General features: G+C 40.2%; 1 protein-coding gene across 1 annotated transcript in view; it reads left to right on the top strand.

Moving 5' to 3' along the window:
• The window catches only part of SCAMP1 (secretory carrier membrane protein 1), a 60027-nt gene that overhangs the window by 3209 nt on the left and 38431 nt on the right, over window positions 1-18387 (top strand). Inside the window, exon 2 of the mRNA XM_054178442.1 lies at window positions 6902-6979. Coding sequence (XP_054034417.1) covers window positions 6902-6979 — 78 coding nt within the window. The remainder of the gene's footprint in view (window positions 1-6901; window positions 6980-18387) is intronic.

An 18387-nucleotide genomic window follows, 5' to 3' on the forward strand; every position in this document is an offset into this window, starting at 1 on the left:
GTGACCATCTGGGAGGAGTTTGGGCATCCTTAAGGCCCCTGACAATTTATTCTTGAACAGAGTAAACAAGTGTGAAGTAAATCTTGTATGGCAAAAGGAAGGCAAATCTGTAATGTACATGTCTCCTTGTTGTACCTTTTTTTTTCTTGCTAGTTACTTGGAAGAAGGGACCAGCACCTACCTCACTGCAACCTCCTTTCAAGTAGTTGCAGAAACTCAGCCTTCTCTTCTTCAGACTAAACAACTCCAGTTCCCTCAGCTACCTATCATAAGACTTGTTCTCCAGACCACCAGCTTTTTTGCCCTTCATGGAGCCAGCAACTCAATGTCCTTCTAGTGAGGGGCCCAAAACAGAACACAGTTTCAGGGTGTGGCCACACCAGTACCCAGTACAGGGCCATGATCATTTCCCTTCTCCTACTGGCCACACTTCCTGATTCAGGCCTGAATGCTGTTGGCCTTCTTGGCCACCTGGGCACACTGCTGGCTCATGGCTCATGTTCAGCCAGTTGTCAGCCTGCACCCCAGGTCCTTTTCTGCTGGGCCTCTTTCCAGGCTTCTTTCATTCCATTATGCCCCAAGCCTGTAGCATTGCATAGGGTTGTTGTGACCTAAGCGCGGGACAAGGCAAGTTGTAGACTTCTAGGAGGTGACACAGATACAGAGATTCTGGAATAGCAGTCTCTAGAAATCCAAAGGAAATTTAGTATACTCTGAAACAATTCAGCTGTTCATTTACAATAAAATTTGTTGGTTCTCTGGGTTTTTGGGAGTTTTTTGTTTGTGGGTTTTTTTCCCTCCTTTCCCCCCCCCCCCCCCCATATATAAGTGAATGGTACTGCTACTAAGAAGAAATTCTTCTGGTGGTTAAGTAGAGCTATGAATTTCACAGGTACTTGTGGCTTGGCTGACTGTAAAATGTTTGAGGGCTGAGTGTTACAGTCATCCAAACGTGAGATGTTTACTTATGAATGACTGTGGAATTGTGGCTTTAAAAATTGAGTTTTGTGATGAATTCTGTTGATTTGTCTGATGTGTTTAGAGCTTTGAGCAGGTATTTGATACTACCAAAATTGTAGCAGGATTGAAAACTAAGATCTGTTTCTCTGTAAATGTGAATGGTGACCTTCAGCTAAAAGCCAAACCATTACATGATGTGGATGAAGTGGAGTGATGATGTGGATATGGGTGATATGGAGTGGCCTGTGCATTGTTCAGCTTTAGTGTAGAAGGACACAGTAACAAAAATCCTCAAAAGTGTGTAATGTTGATCATGTGAGTAGTTTCTTTGGTTGGGATTATGTACCCAAGCTGTGGTTAGCTTCGATTTGTTGCTTCAAAACAACACAGATCTTTTCTAGTTCTGTCATGACTGCCATTCTTTTGTGGATGTCTGATACTTACAAATGGCGTTAGGATCCTGAATTGCTCCCATTGAAGTCACAGGATTACTTGAGTCACCAGAGCTAAGTATATGTTAGAGCTTAAATTTACTACAGAGGCAGTTCCAGTTATATGTTTGACATTACACTTAATTGGACTCACATGAGCCTAAATTAATCTACTGCCTGGTTTTGCAGGAAATACAAGCTGGAGATTTGATTCTGAAGCTAATAGTGCAAATGACTGCTACCTAGTGCGGCAGCAGAATCTGTGCAGTTTACACCTTGATTGCTCAAGTGAAACTAAAGTGATAGAGACTTACAAGAAGAAAGAGAAATCTTAAGTTATTTTTGAAGGCTCAGGACCCTGAGTACTTAAAGTACTTCTGCTGTGGTTGTGTGCCTATATGCATCAGAGAGTTTTAATTCTTTTGTATGACTATAAAATATACCTAATTTAAGTAGTATTTGTTTTAATTATTAAAGGATATAAAATGCAAATATTTTTCTGACTTTAGTACCTGGTTTCTGTTAAAGACTTTAAAAAATTAAGATTTCCCTAGATTTTCTATAATTTAGTGCTGAACGTTACGGCCTTGGAAGTCTCCTTGAGATGTCCTACGTGGCAGTTAACTTTCAAGAATACACTTTGTCAGTGCTGTAACTGCACAGTAATCTATTAAAATTGAAGTTTTTAAATAGATACTCAGATACAACTGCATTTTTTTCTCCAAATGTTCAGTGAAGTGTTCATGTATGTTGCATTAGTACTATTGCTGCACTGTATATTGAGATTTGACATTTACAAAGAGGAACTTTCAGAGCTAAGGAAGAAGAAAGATTTGAGAATAGCTCTGAGATGAAGATGATGCTTTGTTATGATTCCAGCACTCCACTGCAAGATGGAGCTCATGCAGTCTTTAGAACTTGTGAGATTCCAAAATTCCTTTTGGTTTCAGAAGTGGGGAATTTGTCTAGTTCAGTAGCTCAGAACCATTCATAGCTCTGCTTCCATGAGATAATGTGGCATATAATGGGCACTGTTTGAGAGCCAAGTAAAGAAGTCCCACATCTCTGTTGACTACTTTAGTGCTGTCTTACTCAATAATTGTGTTAGAGTGCTAAAGGAAAATTTTGTGAGGGGCTATGAAATAACATAGATGTTTAAACTTGAAATTGTGAAGGAAAAAAACACAACTTGTAATCATCACTTAGATTTTATTATTATTATAAGTACAGAAATAGCGTTTATTTCATCTTTAATTCCTCCATGTGTTATATGTATAACCTTTGAGGAAAATTTTTCTTCTGGTACATGATTTTTAACCATAGGTTTAAAATACGTTGTTGTAGGTGCAATGCAGTAATACTTGATATGTAAACTAGTGCTGATGTGCTACTAGGATAGTGAAATATAAAATCTCAATTTAATTGCTGTTTCTTAAGTTTCTGTACCTTTGTTTTTGGCTCTGGTATAGTGTAAGAATGAAATAAAGCATATAGAACTAGCAATGTTTGACACTGCATCAGAACGCTGTTAGCTTCTTAAAACTTAATTTTTCCATGTGCAGCTTGTTCTGACATGAAGTGGGAGGAAGTCTGGGGCGTTTAGCTGTTTGAATTATACCAATTGTTTACTGAACATGTGCAAATTGCAGTTTCAGAGGCTTAATCTGGACGGATATAGGGTGTGATGGGACTGAAAGACACATCCTTCATGGGCAAGCTATCTTCTTTGCCAAGTGTCAGATCCTTATTTGAAAGTTGAAACCTACCTGTTAACACAAGAGGAGGAAAAAAAGATAAGATGGAAACCAGTTAATTCAATTATACTGGTTACTTAAAACTCCAGTCTCTTCAACTAACTCACATCTTGAAGATGTCATCTGAAATAACCGTATGTGACTTAAATGCACTAATAATGTAGAGTAGGCTTTGGTTGGAAGAAACAGGCAGAAGAGCTGACCTCAGCTGACTAAAGAGGATAGTCCATTTCATGTAGCGTCATGCTCAGCAGTAAGTAACATTGCTAGAGCTGGCAGTGAATGTTCCAAGGTAACCATTGCTCAGAGGCTGGCTGGGCATCTGTCTGCTGGTGGAAGGTGGTGAGTGATTGCTTTTGCATCATTTGTGGGTTTTTGTTGTTGAGTGGTGGTGTTTTTTTGTTGTTGTTTTTCTTTCGCCTTCTTCTACCTTTCCTCTTTTTTTTCCCCACTTATTGACCTGCCTTTTTCTTGACACCTGTAAATTTTACTTGGTTTCGGACTGATTCTCTCTCACGCCCTGCTAGGAAGGGCATTGAGTGAGCAGGAAGGTGCGGGTTTAGTTGCTGGATAGGGTGGACCCATCACAGTCAGTAAAAAGTTTTCAACTGTATACAACTGCCTACCATCCTGTTATTGACATATGAAAACTTTTAAGTTAATATTTTTTTGATTTTGTACTGACAAGTCTACTGAACTAATGCCTAATTCAAATATCAAATTTAATTATTGCTCTGGTTTTGATGATATTTTTATTCAGTGTTTCAAATGATTGATGGCTGAATTTTGACAGCAGACATTTTCCCACTCACATATGCTTTCACACAGGTTATATTAAGGTTCTTATGATCAAGTCCAACCATTAACCCTACCCTACAAAGTTCACCCCTTAACCGTATACCCAAGCACCACATCTAAATGACCTTTCCCTTGTTTTTATTGATGTTCATTGTCTTGTATTAGTCCATCAGTTTATGCAAGATCTAATGAGATGTAATTTGAGCAGCACATTCAGGTCTGGCATAGTGACTAAAAATATGGCAGACTTGTAGAGGAGACTGTCACCAAGGTGGCTTTATTGAGGTAACTATGGTACAAGAAAAGTAAAGAAAAGATGATTTTGAATTGTATGTAACGTTGTGCATGCACTTATAGAAAAGGTGATTTTCAATCAGTCACCATTAAAATACTGCTTTGCAGCTAAATATGTGCTTTAGCCAAAATCAGGGTCATTGTATGTGACTGGAAGGGTAGTTTTTCTGTATGCTTAGGCACATGAATTTTATTAAAATACACAAGACATTTTTTTTTAAGCAAGTATTTTCCTATCTTAATTTTTAAAAAATTGCCTTAATAAATTTGTGACTGTAATGGAAACAGACTGTTCTCATTTGCTGTAGCCTTCAGGATTTGAGAGTTGATAACATAGGTAGTCTGAACCTTTTTTTGTGTCTTAAGTAAGCTGACCATGTCATTAAGAAAATATTATTCCTGCATCAGTAGATTAAGTAATCGCTGTCAGGACTAAGCTAATGCTGTAACAGATGCTAGCTCTAAGAATATAGCTTTTGGTTTTCTGTAGTTTAATAGTTTATATATGTCACTTACTCTATTTTTCTTTTTAAAAATTAGAAAAATATTTGATATAGAAGTTTTAAATGTAGCTGTCTTCAAAGGAAATATGAATGTAAAAGTGTATAAACCATAGAATCTAATTTATCTAACTCTACCAAGTTTGTTGCTAAACCATATCCCGTAGGACCACACCCATGCTTCTTTAGGACCAGGGGGAATGGATCCAAGCAAGAGGAGGGGAGGTTTAGATTACCCTTTAAGAAGAAGTTCTTCACCCGAGGTTGCTCGGGGAGGTTTTTCAGGCCAGGCTGGATGTGGCTCTGGGCAACTTCATCTAGTGAAAAGTGTCCCTGCATATGGCAGGGGGGTTGGAAGTAGATGATCCGTGAGGTCCCTCCCCTGACAATTCTATAATTCTGTGATTCTAGGGATGGTCATTCAAGCACCTCCCTGGGGGACCTATTCCAGTGTTTGATAACTCTTCCCATAGAGAATTTTCTTCTCACATCCACTCTAAACCTCCCCTGGTGCAATTTCTGCTCATTTTTTCACTAGTTATAATGGACAAGAGACCAACACCTACTTTGCTACGACCTGTTTTCAGGTAGCTGTACAGAGCAATAAAATCTCTCAGCCTCCTGTTCTCCAGACAAAATAATCCCAGTTCCTTCAGCCACTCCTCCTAAGACTTTTAGACCCTTCACCACTTATGTTGCCCTTCTTTGAAGGTGTTTAGGAGGAGACTGGATGGGGTGCTTGCTTGCATGGTTTAGTTGATTAGGTGGTGTTGGATGATAGGTTAGATGCAATGATCGTGAAGGTGTCTTCCAACCTGGTCTGGTCTGGTTTGGTCTATCCTATTCTATCCTACCCTGTTCTATTCTACTCTTTGACATAGTGAAGGATCTAAGGATCTCAATGATGTTCTTCTAGTGAGGACCCTAAAACTGAATGCAGTGTCAAAGTGTGGCCTCATAAGTGCTGAGTACAGGGTGAGAACAACTCCCATGGTCCTGCTTTGTGATCCAGGCCAGGATACTGTTTGCCTTCTTGGCCACCTGAGCACACTGCTGGCTCATACCAGTCAGCACCCCCAGGTCTTCCTCTACTGGGCAGCTTTTCAGCCACTCTTCTCCAAGCCTGTAGCGCTGTATGGGGTTGTTGTGACCCAAGTTGAGGAACCAGCACTTGGCTGTTGGTTGAATCTCACACAATTGGCCCTGGCCCATAGATTCTCTGTAGAGGCTTCCTACCCTCAAGGAGATCAAGACTGCCTCCAGGTTTAGTGTCATCTGCAAATTTGCTGAGAGTGCACTCCATCCCCTCATGCAGATCATTGATAAAGAAAGATGTTAAAGAGTATTGGCCCCAGTACTGAGCTTGGGGGAATACCACTAGTGACCAGCTGCCAACAGGATTTAACTCCATTTACTTTTTGATCCCAGTCATTCAGCCGTTTTTTAACTCAGCAGAGTTTCCACCCATGCAAGCCATTTGCAGCTGCCAGGAGGATGCTGTGGGAGACAGTTTCACATGCTTTCCTAAAAGTAAAACATGAATAAACCTTAAATTAAGGCACACAAACAAGGTGCTAGAACCAGGCATCACATGGGGGTAAATTAGTGTGGTCTGTGGTAGCAGGCACTTCAGCTCTTCTGCAGAGCCACGCTTGCTTTTATCTAGCACAGAGATATGTTTAATTTCTGAAATCGCTTTTTCAAGCTATACCTCAAGTAGTCCTTTTGACTGTATAGTTCTTTGGAGTTCATTTCACCAGTTCAAGTAGAAGCTGAACCAGAGGTACTTTTGGCATTGTGATACACTGTTTCCTCAGCTTCGTTTTTTTCAGAAAGGTTTTTGCTGTTCCTGAAGTTGTTGGAGGTAGTCTTGTGTAAGGAAAATGATGAATTGCAGAAAACCCTTTTCTTCTGTTGTGCTTTTTGTGATTTTATGTGGTCAGCATAGCAACTGGTGACTGGCCGCCAGAAAAAAATATAAGAAGCACAGAGGGGAATTATGTAATTTTGAAGACAAAGACAGAGGTGCAGGTTTACAGGCTTTTTAAGCGAAAACAAACCTTTATTACATTGAAATAAAGGCTGAGTTTTATGTAATATAATGATAAAAGTGTTGTTGCTTATATATACATGCATACATTTACAGAACTGTTTTCTCTTCTAGGATCCTTCTGTTACACAAGTGACAAGAAATATTCCTCCAGGGCTAGATGAGTACAATCCTTTCTCTGATTCAAGAACAGTAAGCACATTTGTTTCTTAATCTTTTTAGGCAATATTTGTGAGGTATATTTCCAAAATTTGGGACTGATGTAAAGCATGCAACAGGCTAAGTAGAGGTAACCGAAGATGTGAGCATAGATAGTTCCATGAATTATGAGGAGGATTCAGTAGGTATACTGGCCTGTGTGAGGTTTGACCTGTTATGAAAGAGTGTCTCTCTGAAAGGGGCCATAACAGTAAGACTTCTGGTAGTCTGTCCTTATGCTTTTCTGAATTTTACTTGTTTTAAGAATTGAGAGTGTGGCACATATCTCTGGTGTCTTGCTTTTTATTTCTATTTCAGTTAATGAAAGTGATTCTCAGAATAAGGGAAAAAAAAAAAAAAAAAAGAAAAAGTCCACAGTCTGTGAGTAGTTGTACTGCAGTAAAAGGAATAGTTTATGTGAGAGAAACACAACTGGGTTTTACCTCTAATCTGTATGGTTTAATTTACTGGGGACATGTGGCATAAAAGGAATGAGGTAGTCAATTTGTACTATAAATTCATATTCTAACAGCATTTCTCAGTAGTTACTTTTGATAATGAAGATCTTGTGCAAGGTTAGAAAAATATCTGGATAATTACTGTCAATATCATTTGTAAATGTTCATATGCTATACTTTTCAAATGTAGCCTTATTTCCTCTAGCAAATCTGGTAATGCTGTTTGGAAATGCTGCTGTTGTGTGAGTCTTTGCAATGTAACAGTACGATTTCATACAGTGTTAAAATGCTAGACTGGAAGAAGCTTGGTTTTGAGTATGTCTTGGATGAGCTGTTTAAGGCAGAATGTTTACAGCTAGCAACAGTACTAAATAAATATCTGGATTTTTTTTTAACTCAGAATATCACAAATAGTTTAATTTATTTTTATGAAGCTTTAAGTGTTCAAAAATTCTTTGTTTTGTCCATAAATTCTAAAGACAGTAGGTTTTAGATCTCTGATTTTTTAATGATTTTGTTTTTAAATTTATCACTTACATGATTTTTTTGACATGCAACTCTGTGGAAAGCTGCACGTATACAACTGTGGTTATCCAACTTTGTACAGTCAGCAGTACATGAATGAAAAATTCTACTTGATCATTGCAGATGTCACTCATATAGAAAATAGTTGGTGGATGGAGGAAATAAGTCAATGGTCAGACTTACTGAATATATGCTATATTAATGCACAGTGATTCAGTTAAAAATCTGTGGTATGTTACCAAATTCGTAAATACTGTCTTGTTGAATGAGCACTTCTTGTTCTGTTAAGGAACAGAACTTCCATGTTTTCCTTCAGGAAGCAAAACTGAAAGAAAAAAGTGTATTCAGTGAAGAGTGCAGTAATAATCAACCTTCAGATGATACTCCCCTTCTTCTCTCTGTATGTTGTGGATGCTGAAATATTTATTCTGTAGTTATATACATTCACAGGAATATGCCCACCTCTCTTTTCTTAACAGCTTTGCATGAAAGAGAAGGATATTGTCTGTACAAATAAATGCATGTGGCTGGAGTTAGGGAGGAGACAGTGGAAGTACATCCTTTTAAAGACTGAATGACAGAGGGTCTGTGAATTTTAAACTTGGAGGATTAGTGTGTCTGTCAGGGTAAGGATTGAAATTAATCTGCATTTGTGTGCTGCTCAGAGTAAAATGATCCAAATAGTTTCTGGAGGCTTTGATTTTCTGAGTCATATTAAACAGTTTTTTGCAGGCAGTCCCACTCCTAACATTTGAAAACCATGACAGCGCTAGTGGGCAAAAACTATAGAAGCTGGTAGTAGTAAATTAGGTCCTGGAGCTTTCTGTGCTCTTTAGTTTGAGAATCACTGGTGTGTAAGACTTACAAAGGTGTTTGTTTCATTATGACTAATGGTGTGTAGATTTTAAGGGATCTGACAATGGTATGATTCAATTAGAAATCCAAATTTCTAGTGGTAGTGGTGAGATGGTATCTTGCAGTTTATAGCACTGCATAGCATTAACCATCTTTTATCCTTCCCTCCAAATTTAATTTAACAACACATACAGGACTGCAAGAATATTTCTCCGTTGCAAATCCAGACAGGGATGTTTCTTCTGGGAAAAATTGACTTCTAACTCTGAATACTGACATTTATTCTCTTAGCTCAGTTGTGTTTGCTCTTTGCTGAGGGAGATGTTTCCTGTAGTTCTGTGGTAGTTTTAGGCTACCACAAATTCTTTCTTGGTTATCAGGACAGAATAGAAAGGGGGGGGGATGGGGAGGGGGGAAGATAAATAGAAACAGGAATACTAAGAAAAGGCAGAATTTACCTATCTATCTAGATATGTAGTTAATGTATCAGTGCATTTACCTTTCATCAGTCAACTTACAGCCTTCACAGCTGCAGTGGAAAATTTGGCAGGAAAATAATATGAAAGACGTAATGAGGAAAGTGAATGGGCATAGGAGATTTTATGACTCATGTTACTACCATGGCAAATCAGGAGTCTTTTTTTGCTTCTCAACAGATTTCAAAGGTATTATTTTTGATTGCTATACCAACAAAATTTTCAGTGCATGGTATAAATGTCGGAATAAATATTGTTATCTACATCTTCATTGGTGTAGTCTCCAGCTCTAACAGTCACCATGGAAATGACTATGTCTTTTGTCATGTTTCTGAAATCAACAAGGAACAGATGAGATGAGACAATTAATATTTCTGCTTCCCCATTTAATGAAACTACCACTAAAGAAGTGCTTTAATCTCTTCTGCTTCTAAAAGTTTCTCTAATGCATATTGAGCTCCTGTGCACACCCTGTATATATATGTGTAACATGCATATGCACAGTCATAGACATAGCAATTACTTTTAAATTGGTACACTGAAATTTTGGAAAAAATAGTAGAGTTGTGTGGTGGTTTGGATTTTGTTTGGTTTTGGTTGGTTTGGTTTTGTTTTGTTTTGTTTTTAAGAGATAAATTCAAATGGAACTAATTTTCAGTAAATTCCTGGGCAGCTCCACTCCTGTCTTACATCCAAACACAGTGAAGAAGTGTTTATAAGAAACCAGACTGATCACCTACAGCTGACTTCCTTTGGAAGTATTCCTCTGCCCTCAGCAAAAAATGTACTTCACCTGCATGGGGAAATGTATTAAAGAGAGAACTGCTTTCAGAGAGAACTTCTTTCAGGCATTTATCTCCAGCCAACCTCTTTCTTTCAGGAGAGATCATAATAATTTACTACTTCTCTCAGTGCAGCTATGAAAGCAAAACATGACATTAAAAGTTCTATCCCAGAAGTTCTATTTGGAGTAGGAACAAAAAGGAGTATTATAGAGTGCAATTAGTTCAGTTTCAAGACATAAGTACCTTATCATAATGTATGAGTGAGGGTCAAAGACCATGGGCCTGTGAAGTAGAGTTTCTATAAAAATAGTTGGCTTAATTCACTTGTTCAAATGCAAGTGGTGTATCATGATATGATATCCAGTGATGTCTGGAGGTTAGTGTTGTCCTCATAATGCAAGTCTGAGTAACTAGACAGAATTGCTGATAATCTATTTTACTGTCAATGTCTTGACAATTGTATACAGGCTGTAAGTCAGTCGTGTCTCCTATATTCAAATCCCTAAGCCACCAACAGCACTTAGGCAGGCAACGAGTAAGACAATGTAAGTGCCAAGTGACAGGACACAAGGGATGTCTGGAGGTCATCTTTTCTAGTCCCCCCCTAATTGAAGATGGTCACTAATGTGCATTGCTCAGCATCTTGTCGTGGAGAGTTTAGAATATGTACAGTTATGATCCTGTGATCTCACCGGACAAACTGTGCCAACATTTGGCAGTTTTTACATTGATTTCCCTCCCCTCACCCCAATATTTTGTGTTCCAGCAGGTAGCATGCATCATCTCTTCCCAACAACCTTGTATGTATGCTGATCCATAAAGGAGTCAAAGTGTATATTTTGCATTGCTTTTACTTAGAAAAGAGGATGTTTGCATTTGGTTCTAAATAGTGAATCACTTGGTCTTGTAAGTAGCTCTGATCTTAATTCTTCATAGTATTTCCTCAGTAAGATTCACATTTACTATGTACAGGTTTTGTCTGTGTTAAATACATGTCCTTTGCCAATGTTTAAAAAACCCTAAATCTGAGCTACTTCTTTACAGAGTGCCTCCAGTTTTGGACTTCCTGCATCTTGTACAATAGCATTTAGGAATTTCAGACAATTTTCCAAATTAATAGCTTGCAAATACATACCAGTTTCAGAATGTAAGGGACCTACTATATGCTAGCTAACATCCCAGTAAGTGTTTTGTTAGGATTGTTTTGCAGTTTTTTTTAAAAAGTGAAGTTAGCTTAATTCTTAACTGAGCTAACTCCACACATGGCTTAAAGCTCACCTGTCCTTACTCTATATTTGGAAATTGATTGCGGCGTTAATTTTAGAACTGTGCTTTGTATTACCTTTTTAATTACTGTGCAAAGAACTGTCTGCCTTACTGTTTTGTCTATCAGGCCAATAAATTATTATTTCTTTGAGTATGTTTTAATTGCATGGATAAAGCAATGCTTGTTTTGAATACTTTGTTTGCACTGAGGCTTAGTTTGCATAACTTTTATTCTTTCCAAATCTTGTTTGCTCACCATATATGCATTGTTATTGAACTTAGGAGTTTTTTCCAGTGACTACTGAATGTTGGGAAATATATTTGTAGGACAGAAGAAGAAAAGTGATTTCTGACAAATATACCACAAAAAATTTTTTTATTGTTTTTTTTTTTCCTGTACCCATAGCCTTTGTTACTATCTATGTCAATCCAGTAATACATAATCTTGCATGTCAGCTGAGCTTAATCTAAGTCTGTGCAGTTCTCCAGATACACTGCACAAAGTTAGAACTTGAAGATTTTCTGATTTGAGTGAAGTACTTCTTGCTTCTAGAAGAATCTCAGACTGTACAGCTGTGTTATGTGGGTTTGGTTTTTTGGTTGCTGCATGATTTTCCAAGGCAGCTGGATTCTTCTCTGTTTCATGGTTTCCTGGCTGTGGGGTATGGGCTGTTTGGTTTGTTGTTTTGTGGTTTGCTTTAGTTTGGTTTTTTGTGTGTGGGGTGTTTTGGTGGTTTTTTGGTTTAAGTTTTGTTTTGGGTTGTTTGGTGGTGGGGTTTTTTTTTTTTTTTTTTTAAATTCTCAGCATTGATTAGAGATACAAAAAGGAGTACTTCAGTTTGATAGCAAGACATAGTTCAAGCTGAGTTTAAAATGGTTGCATGCTGGTTACTTTTTAAGAGCCATCTGTTGAGAACACCGGAGCAGGCAATTCTGAAGTGTTGGAAATCAGTCAAGGAAGCCAGAAGGGCAGCTTGGCTGAGCAGGGATCTTTGAGAACTTGGGTGAAAGAGGGAAGCGTATGGATGTTGGAAGCAAGGGCAAGGAACACAGGAGTGCTACAAAAATGTTTTCACCACTGTCGGGAGAAAAATTGTGTGGCCAGAGCTAAATTGGAGTTCAAGCTGGCTGGCACTGTGAAGGATGATGAAAAGGGCTTTTTTTATGTGCTAACAGCAAAGAAGATTCAGGGGTAACATTGGTCTGTTACTTGATGAGGTCATTTGCCTCTTGGATAGGATGCCAGCAAAGCAGAAATGTTTAATGCTTTCTTCAGCTTTGTCTTTAACACCAGTGATGGGCCCCAGGATCCTCAGAGCCCTGAGAATAGAGGCATGATAAACTTCTAGGTGACTCTGAAGTTGTTTGATACTTGCTTCTCCTGCTAGATGGTTTGTAAATCTATGGAGCTGGCCAATGTAATGCAGAACCTCTCATCTTCGTTGACTAGTAAAATTATGGACCAGGTTATTCTGGGAGATAGAAAAATAAAACCACTTCAGAGATATTGTAGTCATTAGCTGTAGCTGGCATGACTTCACAAGGGGAAAGTACCAGAATCATGGAATGTTAAGGATTGGAAGGGACATCTATGGATAACCAACCCTTCTGCTAAAGCATGTTCCCCTAGAGCAGGTTGCACAGCATCATATCCAGGTGAGTTTTGAAAGTCTCCAGAGGATGAGGCCCCCACAACCTCTCCAGACAGCCTGATCCAGTGCTTCATCTACCCTCAAAGTGTTCACACTGAACATCCTGTGCCCCCTGCGCTGTAACTGTGCACCACTAAAAAGAGACTGGCTCTTCTTCCATCTTCTCCAGGCTAAACAGCCCTAGCTCTCTTAGCCTTTCATCCTGAGAGCTGCTGCAGTCCCCTAGTATCTTTGTGGCCCTCTGCTGGGCTTTTTCCAGTAGTTCCCTGACTATCTTGATCTGGGAAGCCCAGAACTGGACATGGATGTACACTGTTAGCATACAGGTATTTCAAAGAGGTAATCAGACATGCAGGTTTCCATGGAGGTATGCAAGGGGATCCATTGTAGTTGTACACACCCTTGAGTTTATTTGCATTCTGGTTCTCATCTTGGAAGGCAGCAAGGGAACATTTCCTGCTTAAGAAATATAATTTTGTTTTCTGACAAGGTCACTGTCTGATGGAAGCCAGAAGATGTGGTTGTTTTGGGATTTTTACCAAGGCTTTTGATACTGTCTCTCACAGAGTGTCCAGCACACAGCTAGACAAGTCCATGATAAGCTCAGTGAGAACTAGTTGACAGGTCAGGCTTAGAGATATGTAATAAATGGGGTTATATTGGGCTGGCAGCTAGTCACCAGTGGGGTTCATCAGGACTCAGTTTTAGGGGAGTGCTCTTTAATATTTTATAAATGATCTGCAGGAGTTGAATGAAGTTTAATGATGATACTGAAATAGGAGTTGCCTTAACTGCTGCATTATTCCTGTGTTAAGTAATGGACTATGGCACACAAATCTAACAACATGGGACACAGGGCAGCTGGTTCCATGCACTGCAGTGCTTGGAATAAACCTGGAATGTCCTCCTTCATATTACTATGGTGGTACTGCTACATGGTTTTTGAGAGGCTGAGGGCTGAAGGAAGATTGTCCTGGTTTGAGGCCAGGCAGATCCTCTCTTTCCCCTGAAAAGGGCAAAAGAACAACACTCACAAAAATGGATTGCAAAAGTGATGGAAAGTTTAAATGGAAAGCAGTAAGTGTTTTACAGAAGCTACAAAGCATAGTGACAAAAGAAGCCCAAAGCATACAGAGTCCCCTATAGCACACCCAAAAGCCTCCCAGCACTTCCCATCTCCCCACCTGAGGGTATACCCAAACCCCTCAGGGCTCTTTCATCCCCCCTCAGGGCTAGGCTAGTCTCAGGCTGGACAGGTCTGAGACTGCTGCTTCCCCCTTCTCCTCCTGACATTCGGCCTAGCCAGGCCCAAGAGGCCTTGAGGTAGTCCGCCAGTGTTACCCAACAGGGAGCGTCTCCCACGGGAGCAGAGAGGGAAGAAAGAGGAAGAGAGAGACTTTGCAGATGGATTTATAGGGTGCAGGATATAATGAGTATGAAATACACCGTTTCCTGTGTCTACCTTACTGGGTTGGACACTCAGGACACTGGAGGTGTAATTTATGTGGCAGGTACAGGAGGGACCCAGCCTAAACTGCCACAAAGATGACAATCTCAGTCATATTATTTTGAAGTGTCCAAAGGTATGCATGATTCTTAATCATGTACCACCCTTGTGAAAGTCATGGTAGTCTTTCAGTTGCAAACTTCTATTATGGTTCAGATAGCAGTCATACTGAGTGCTGAAAGGAGGGGTAGAGTATGAGAGCATCTGTTTCATTAAAGTTACACTTTTTTTTTTTCACTTTAAAGGGAGTAGTAAGTAAAAGGGAAAGCAATAAATGGTGGATAAACAAATTATAAGAGAGATAAAAAGGAAGACCAAAACTCTTCAGTCACTGATTTATGGGCTTTGAATAGGATCAGCCTGGACATTTACACTGATAATAAGGAAGAAACAAGATAAGCATGAATATTATGGATAGTTGAGGGGAGCCTATGCGACTATGCAGAGTTTATTAAGGAATATTTAGGGGAAGAATCCAAACATTTGGACTGCTTGGAGGCTGGGAAGGAGCAAGGAAGAGACTAGATAACAGAATGGATTAAAAGGGACTTGTTGCATTTGAGATGTTATCAGTTGACACACTTGTATGACTGTGATCCTAATCACTACAGTTACTATTAAACCTCTTCTTAACAATCTTCCTGCCTTACCTGTGAATGTGGCAAAGTCTAGGTCTCAGCAACTGGAGAGATGAGGGTGAGAGGCTGAGGTGCCAGCAACATGGTCAGACCTCAAGTTGTAGTGGTCCATATGTCTGTGGCATCAAAACTGAGCTTCTGGGTGTCTGCAGTTGGAGGGATATACAATTTTTTTTTTCAGTGTTTATATGTGCAATTCACTAGCAAACTTTAAGGTGGACTAAATGTCAAATCAGAGGAAAACCTCTCTGTGAAGACTCACGAGTCTGAGCTGAAAGTGAATAAAGGAGTCTGGGGTCCAGGCATGGATATGTGACAAGCTGAGAGCCTGTGCTGCTGTGTGAGGGAGCGGCAAGTGTGGAGATCACCGTGGCATGAGTGTATGAGTGCATGAATCTTGTTTTGAATGTCAAACTGAGCTAACTGAAACACAGGAGGAAACCCATATACCAGATAAGAAAGCTCCCGATTCAGGCAGGAATTTAAACAGGCTGTGGGCCCACTGCTTGTATCTGTGGGATCTGCCACTGCTGGTGTCCTAGTAAATCTAGAGTGAGACATGTGCTTTCAATAGTGAACTTAACTGCTGATCATCTGGAGAGGAGGAATGCAGTATGACTTTGTGTACCTGTATTCTGTGTAGTTCTGGTAGTGTTATGTGGAGATGTTGTTAAAGGCAGTGCCTCAGCCTCTCTTGTCCTTCTCAGGATTCTAGGGTGCACAGCCCCTGCTACAAATCATTGGTATAGTCTCACTTCTTCCAGAGAGCACAGACTCTTAGCTAGGAACCAGGTGTTTTACACAATTGTCATGGCATGCACTGTATTTATGACCAGCTCACATATAGTGGAAGCTAAACTATGTAGAAATCTGAAGCAGATGCATCTTGTACATAATTAATACCTTTTATTAATGTCATATATGTTGTGGCTTCATCTTTGAGTATGTAACTATCTTAGTGGTTGGTTCCTTTATTCCTAAGCATATGTGCAGGTTCCCATTATTAGCAGCACTGCAGGCTGTTTGAACAGAGCATCTTTCAAGGATAAATATTTTCAATTTGTTGTTTGAATATTTTCTAGTCTGGCAATCCACCTTTTTATGCTATTAGAGGTAGTATTACTATTACTTTATATGGTATTACAGGAGGGCTACTGGGATTCTTGCCAGAGATTGTGAACAGTCAGCTAGAGACTCTGAACAGGCAGCTGCTTATCAGATATGCTTTCAAAGGTACTGTTACTTCATCCATAGAGCTACAATAAGCAGACTTCTCTTTCTGGCTTTTGTAGCATTGTACTGGACTACAATGCATAATTCATGAGAGTTTTTGTTCAGTAGCTTTTTGTTACTGTGGTACAGGTTTTGTAACGTATGTTTGAAGCAGAAGATGATAAGAAGATGGTTGTCTAGTTTTTGTAGTTCTCATATAGACCTTTTTCCTTATCACAAAATGCTCCACAGTATGAACCATCTATACCAGCTTCATAGAATCATTTATGTTGAAAAGACTCTGTTTGCCTAGCATTGCCAAGTCCACCACTAAACCCTAAGTGCCATGTCTATACCAGAGATGGTGACTCAGTCACTTCTGGTGGGGGTCTTATTCCAATGCTTGATAACCCTTTCAGCGAAGAAGCTTTTTACTGATGCACAATCTAAACCTTCCCTGGTGCAACTTCAGTCTCTTCTCTTTTATACTATCACTTGTTACTAAGGAGAAGAGATCAACACCCACATTGTGACAACCTCCTTTCAGATAGGTGTGGAGAGTAATAAAGTCTCCCCTCAACCTTCTTTTCTCAAAACTGAACAGCCCCATTTCCCTCAGCTGCTCCTCCTAAGGCTTCTTTTTAGACAGTTCACCAGCTTTGTTGCCCTTCTTTGACACATTGCGGGATCCCAGTATTACTCGTGTCTTAAAACTGAACACACTACTTATGTTGTGGCCTCACAAATGCTGAGAATAGGGGGACAATGTCTTCATGAGCCTGCTTGTCATGCTATTTGTGATCAAGGCGAGGATGCCGTTTGCCGTCTTGGCCACCTGGGCACACTGCTGGCCTATATTTGGCTGGAGTTGTGGTTTAATGAGCAGGCAGATTGTTCTATTGCTCCAAAAGGTGCGAAAGTATAACGCTCACACAACTGGATTGGGTAGTAATGGAAAGTTTAAATGAAAAGGCTATTCACAAACTGTAATGCTACAGTTACATAGTGGTAAGCATAGCAAAGCATATAAAATACAAAGAAATCCATAGCAAGCTAAAATTTTGCACACAGCCACTTTTACACCAGGCCAACCAACCCAGGCTTTCGTGCCCCCTCCCTACCAAGACCTTTCTGCTCTGCATATCACAAAGTGTAATGGGTTGGGGCAGATCCCCTCCCCACCACAGGCAGAAATAACGACTCAGACAAACGGATTGCAAAAGTGATGAAAGTTTAAATAGAAAGCAGTGAATGTTACAGAAAACCCAAAGCACAGTGACAAAGAAAGATCCCATCCCCACCTGAGGGTGCATCCAAAACCCCCAGGGCTCCTTCTTCCCCCTCCCTCTGCTGGGCTAGTCTCAGCTGGCCAGGCCTGAGCCTGCCCATCCCCCTGTGGCCTTGGGCCCAATCAGGCCCATGGCCGGGAGATCTCTCCCCCAGTTACCAAGTCTCGGAGAGGGAAGGAAAGAGGAAGTGCCAGACTCCACCTCAAAATTTATAGTGGTGCAAGGGATTATGGTAGAAATACCTAATTTCCTGAGTCCACCCACTGGGATGGACTTCTGGACACAGGAAACACCCCTGTAGCAGAGGGCACCCAGCCCAAACTACGACACAAAGGCATTGTGATGAAGCACGAAATTCAGCTGGGCAACTCCAGGCCCCAATTAAGGTGCTCCATGCTTAATTGGCAGCCTTGCCACGGCAAGCCAGGCCATATCTTCCTACCAGGGAGATAAGAACCTGTCTGTCCTTCCCAGGACAAGAGAAAAGGGGAAAAAGAATAACCTTGCAGCCAGTTTCATAGGGATGCAGGATTTAGGGGAAGAAACACACTGTTTCCTATGTCCACCCACTGAGCTGGACACTGGAGGTCTTAACTCTCTGGCCCTCTTAAAGGCAAACAACCTAAACTGCCACAGCTGGGTAAGCCTGGATTCACCCTCAGGTCACCTTCTGCTGGGCAGTTTTCTAGCCACTCTGCCTGTAGCAGTTTGTGCTGGGTGCCCTCTGCTGTGTTCATAT

The sequence above is a fragment of the Dryobates pubescens genome, chromosome Z, assembly GCF_014839835.1.
Source record: "Dryobates pubescens isolate bDryPub1 chromosome Z, bDryPub1.pri, whole genome shotgun sequence".
NCBI classification, from domain to species: domain Eukaryota; kingdom Metazoa; phylum Chordata; class Aves; order Piciformes; family Picidae; genus Dryobates; species Dryobates pubescens.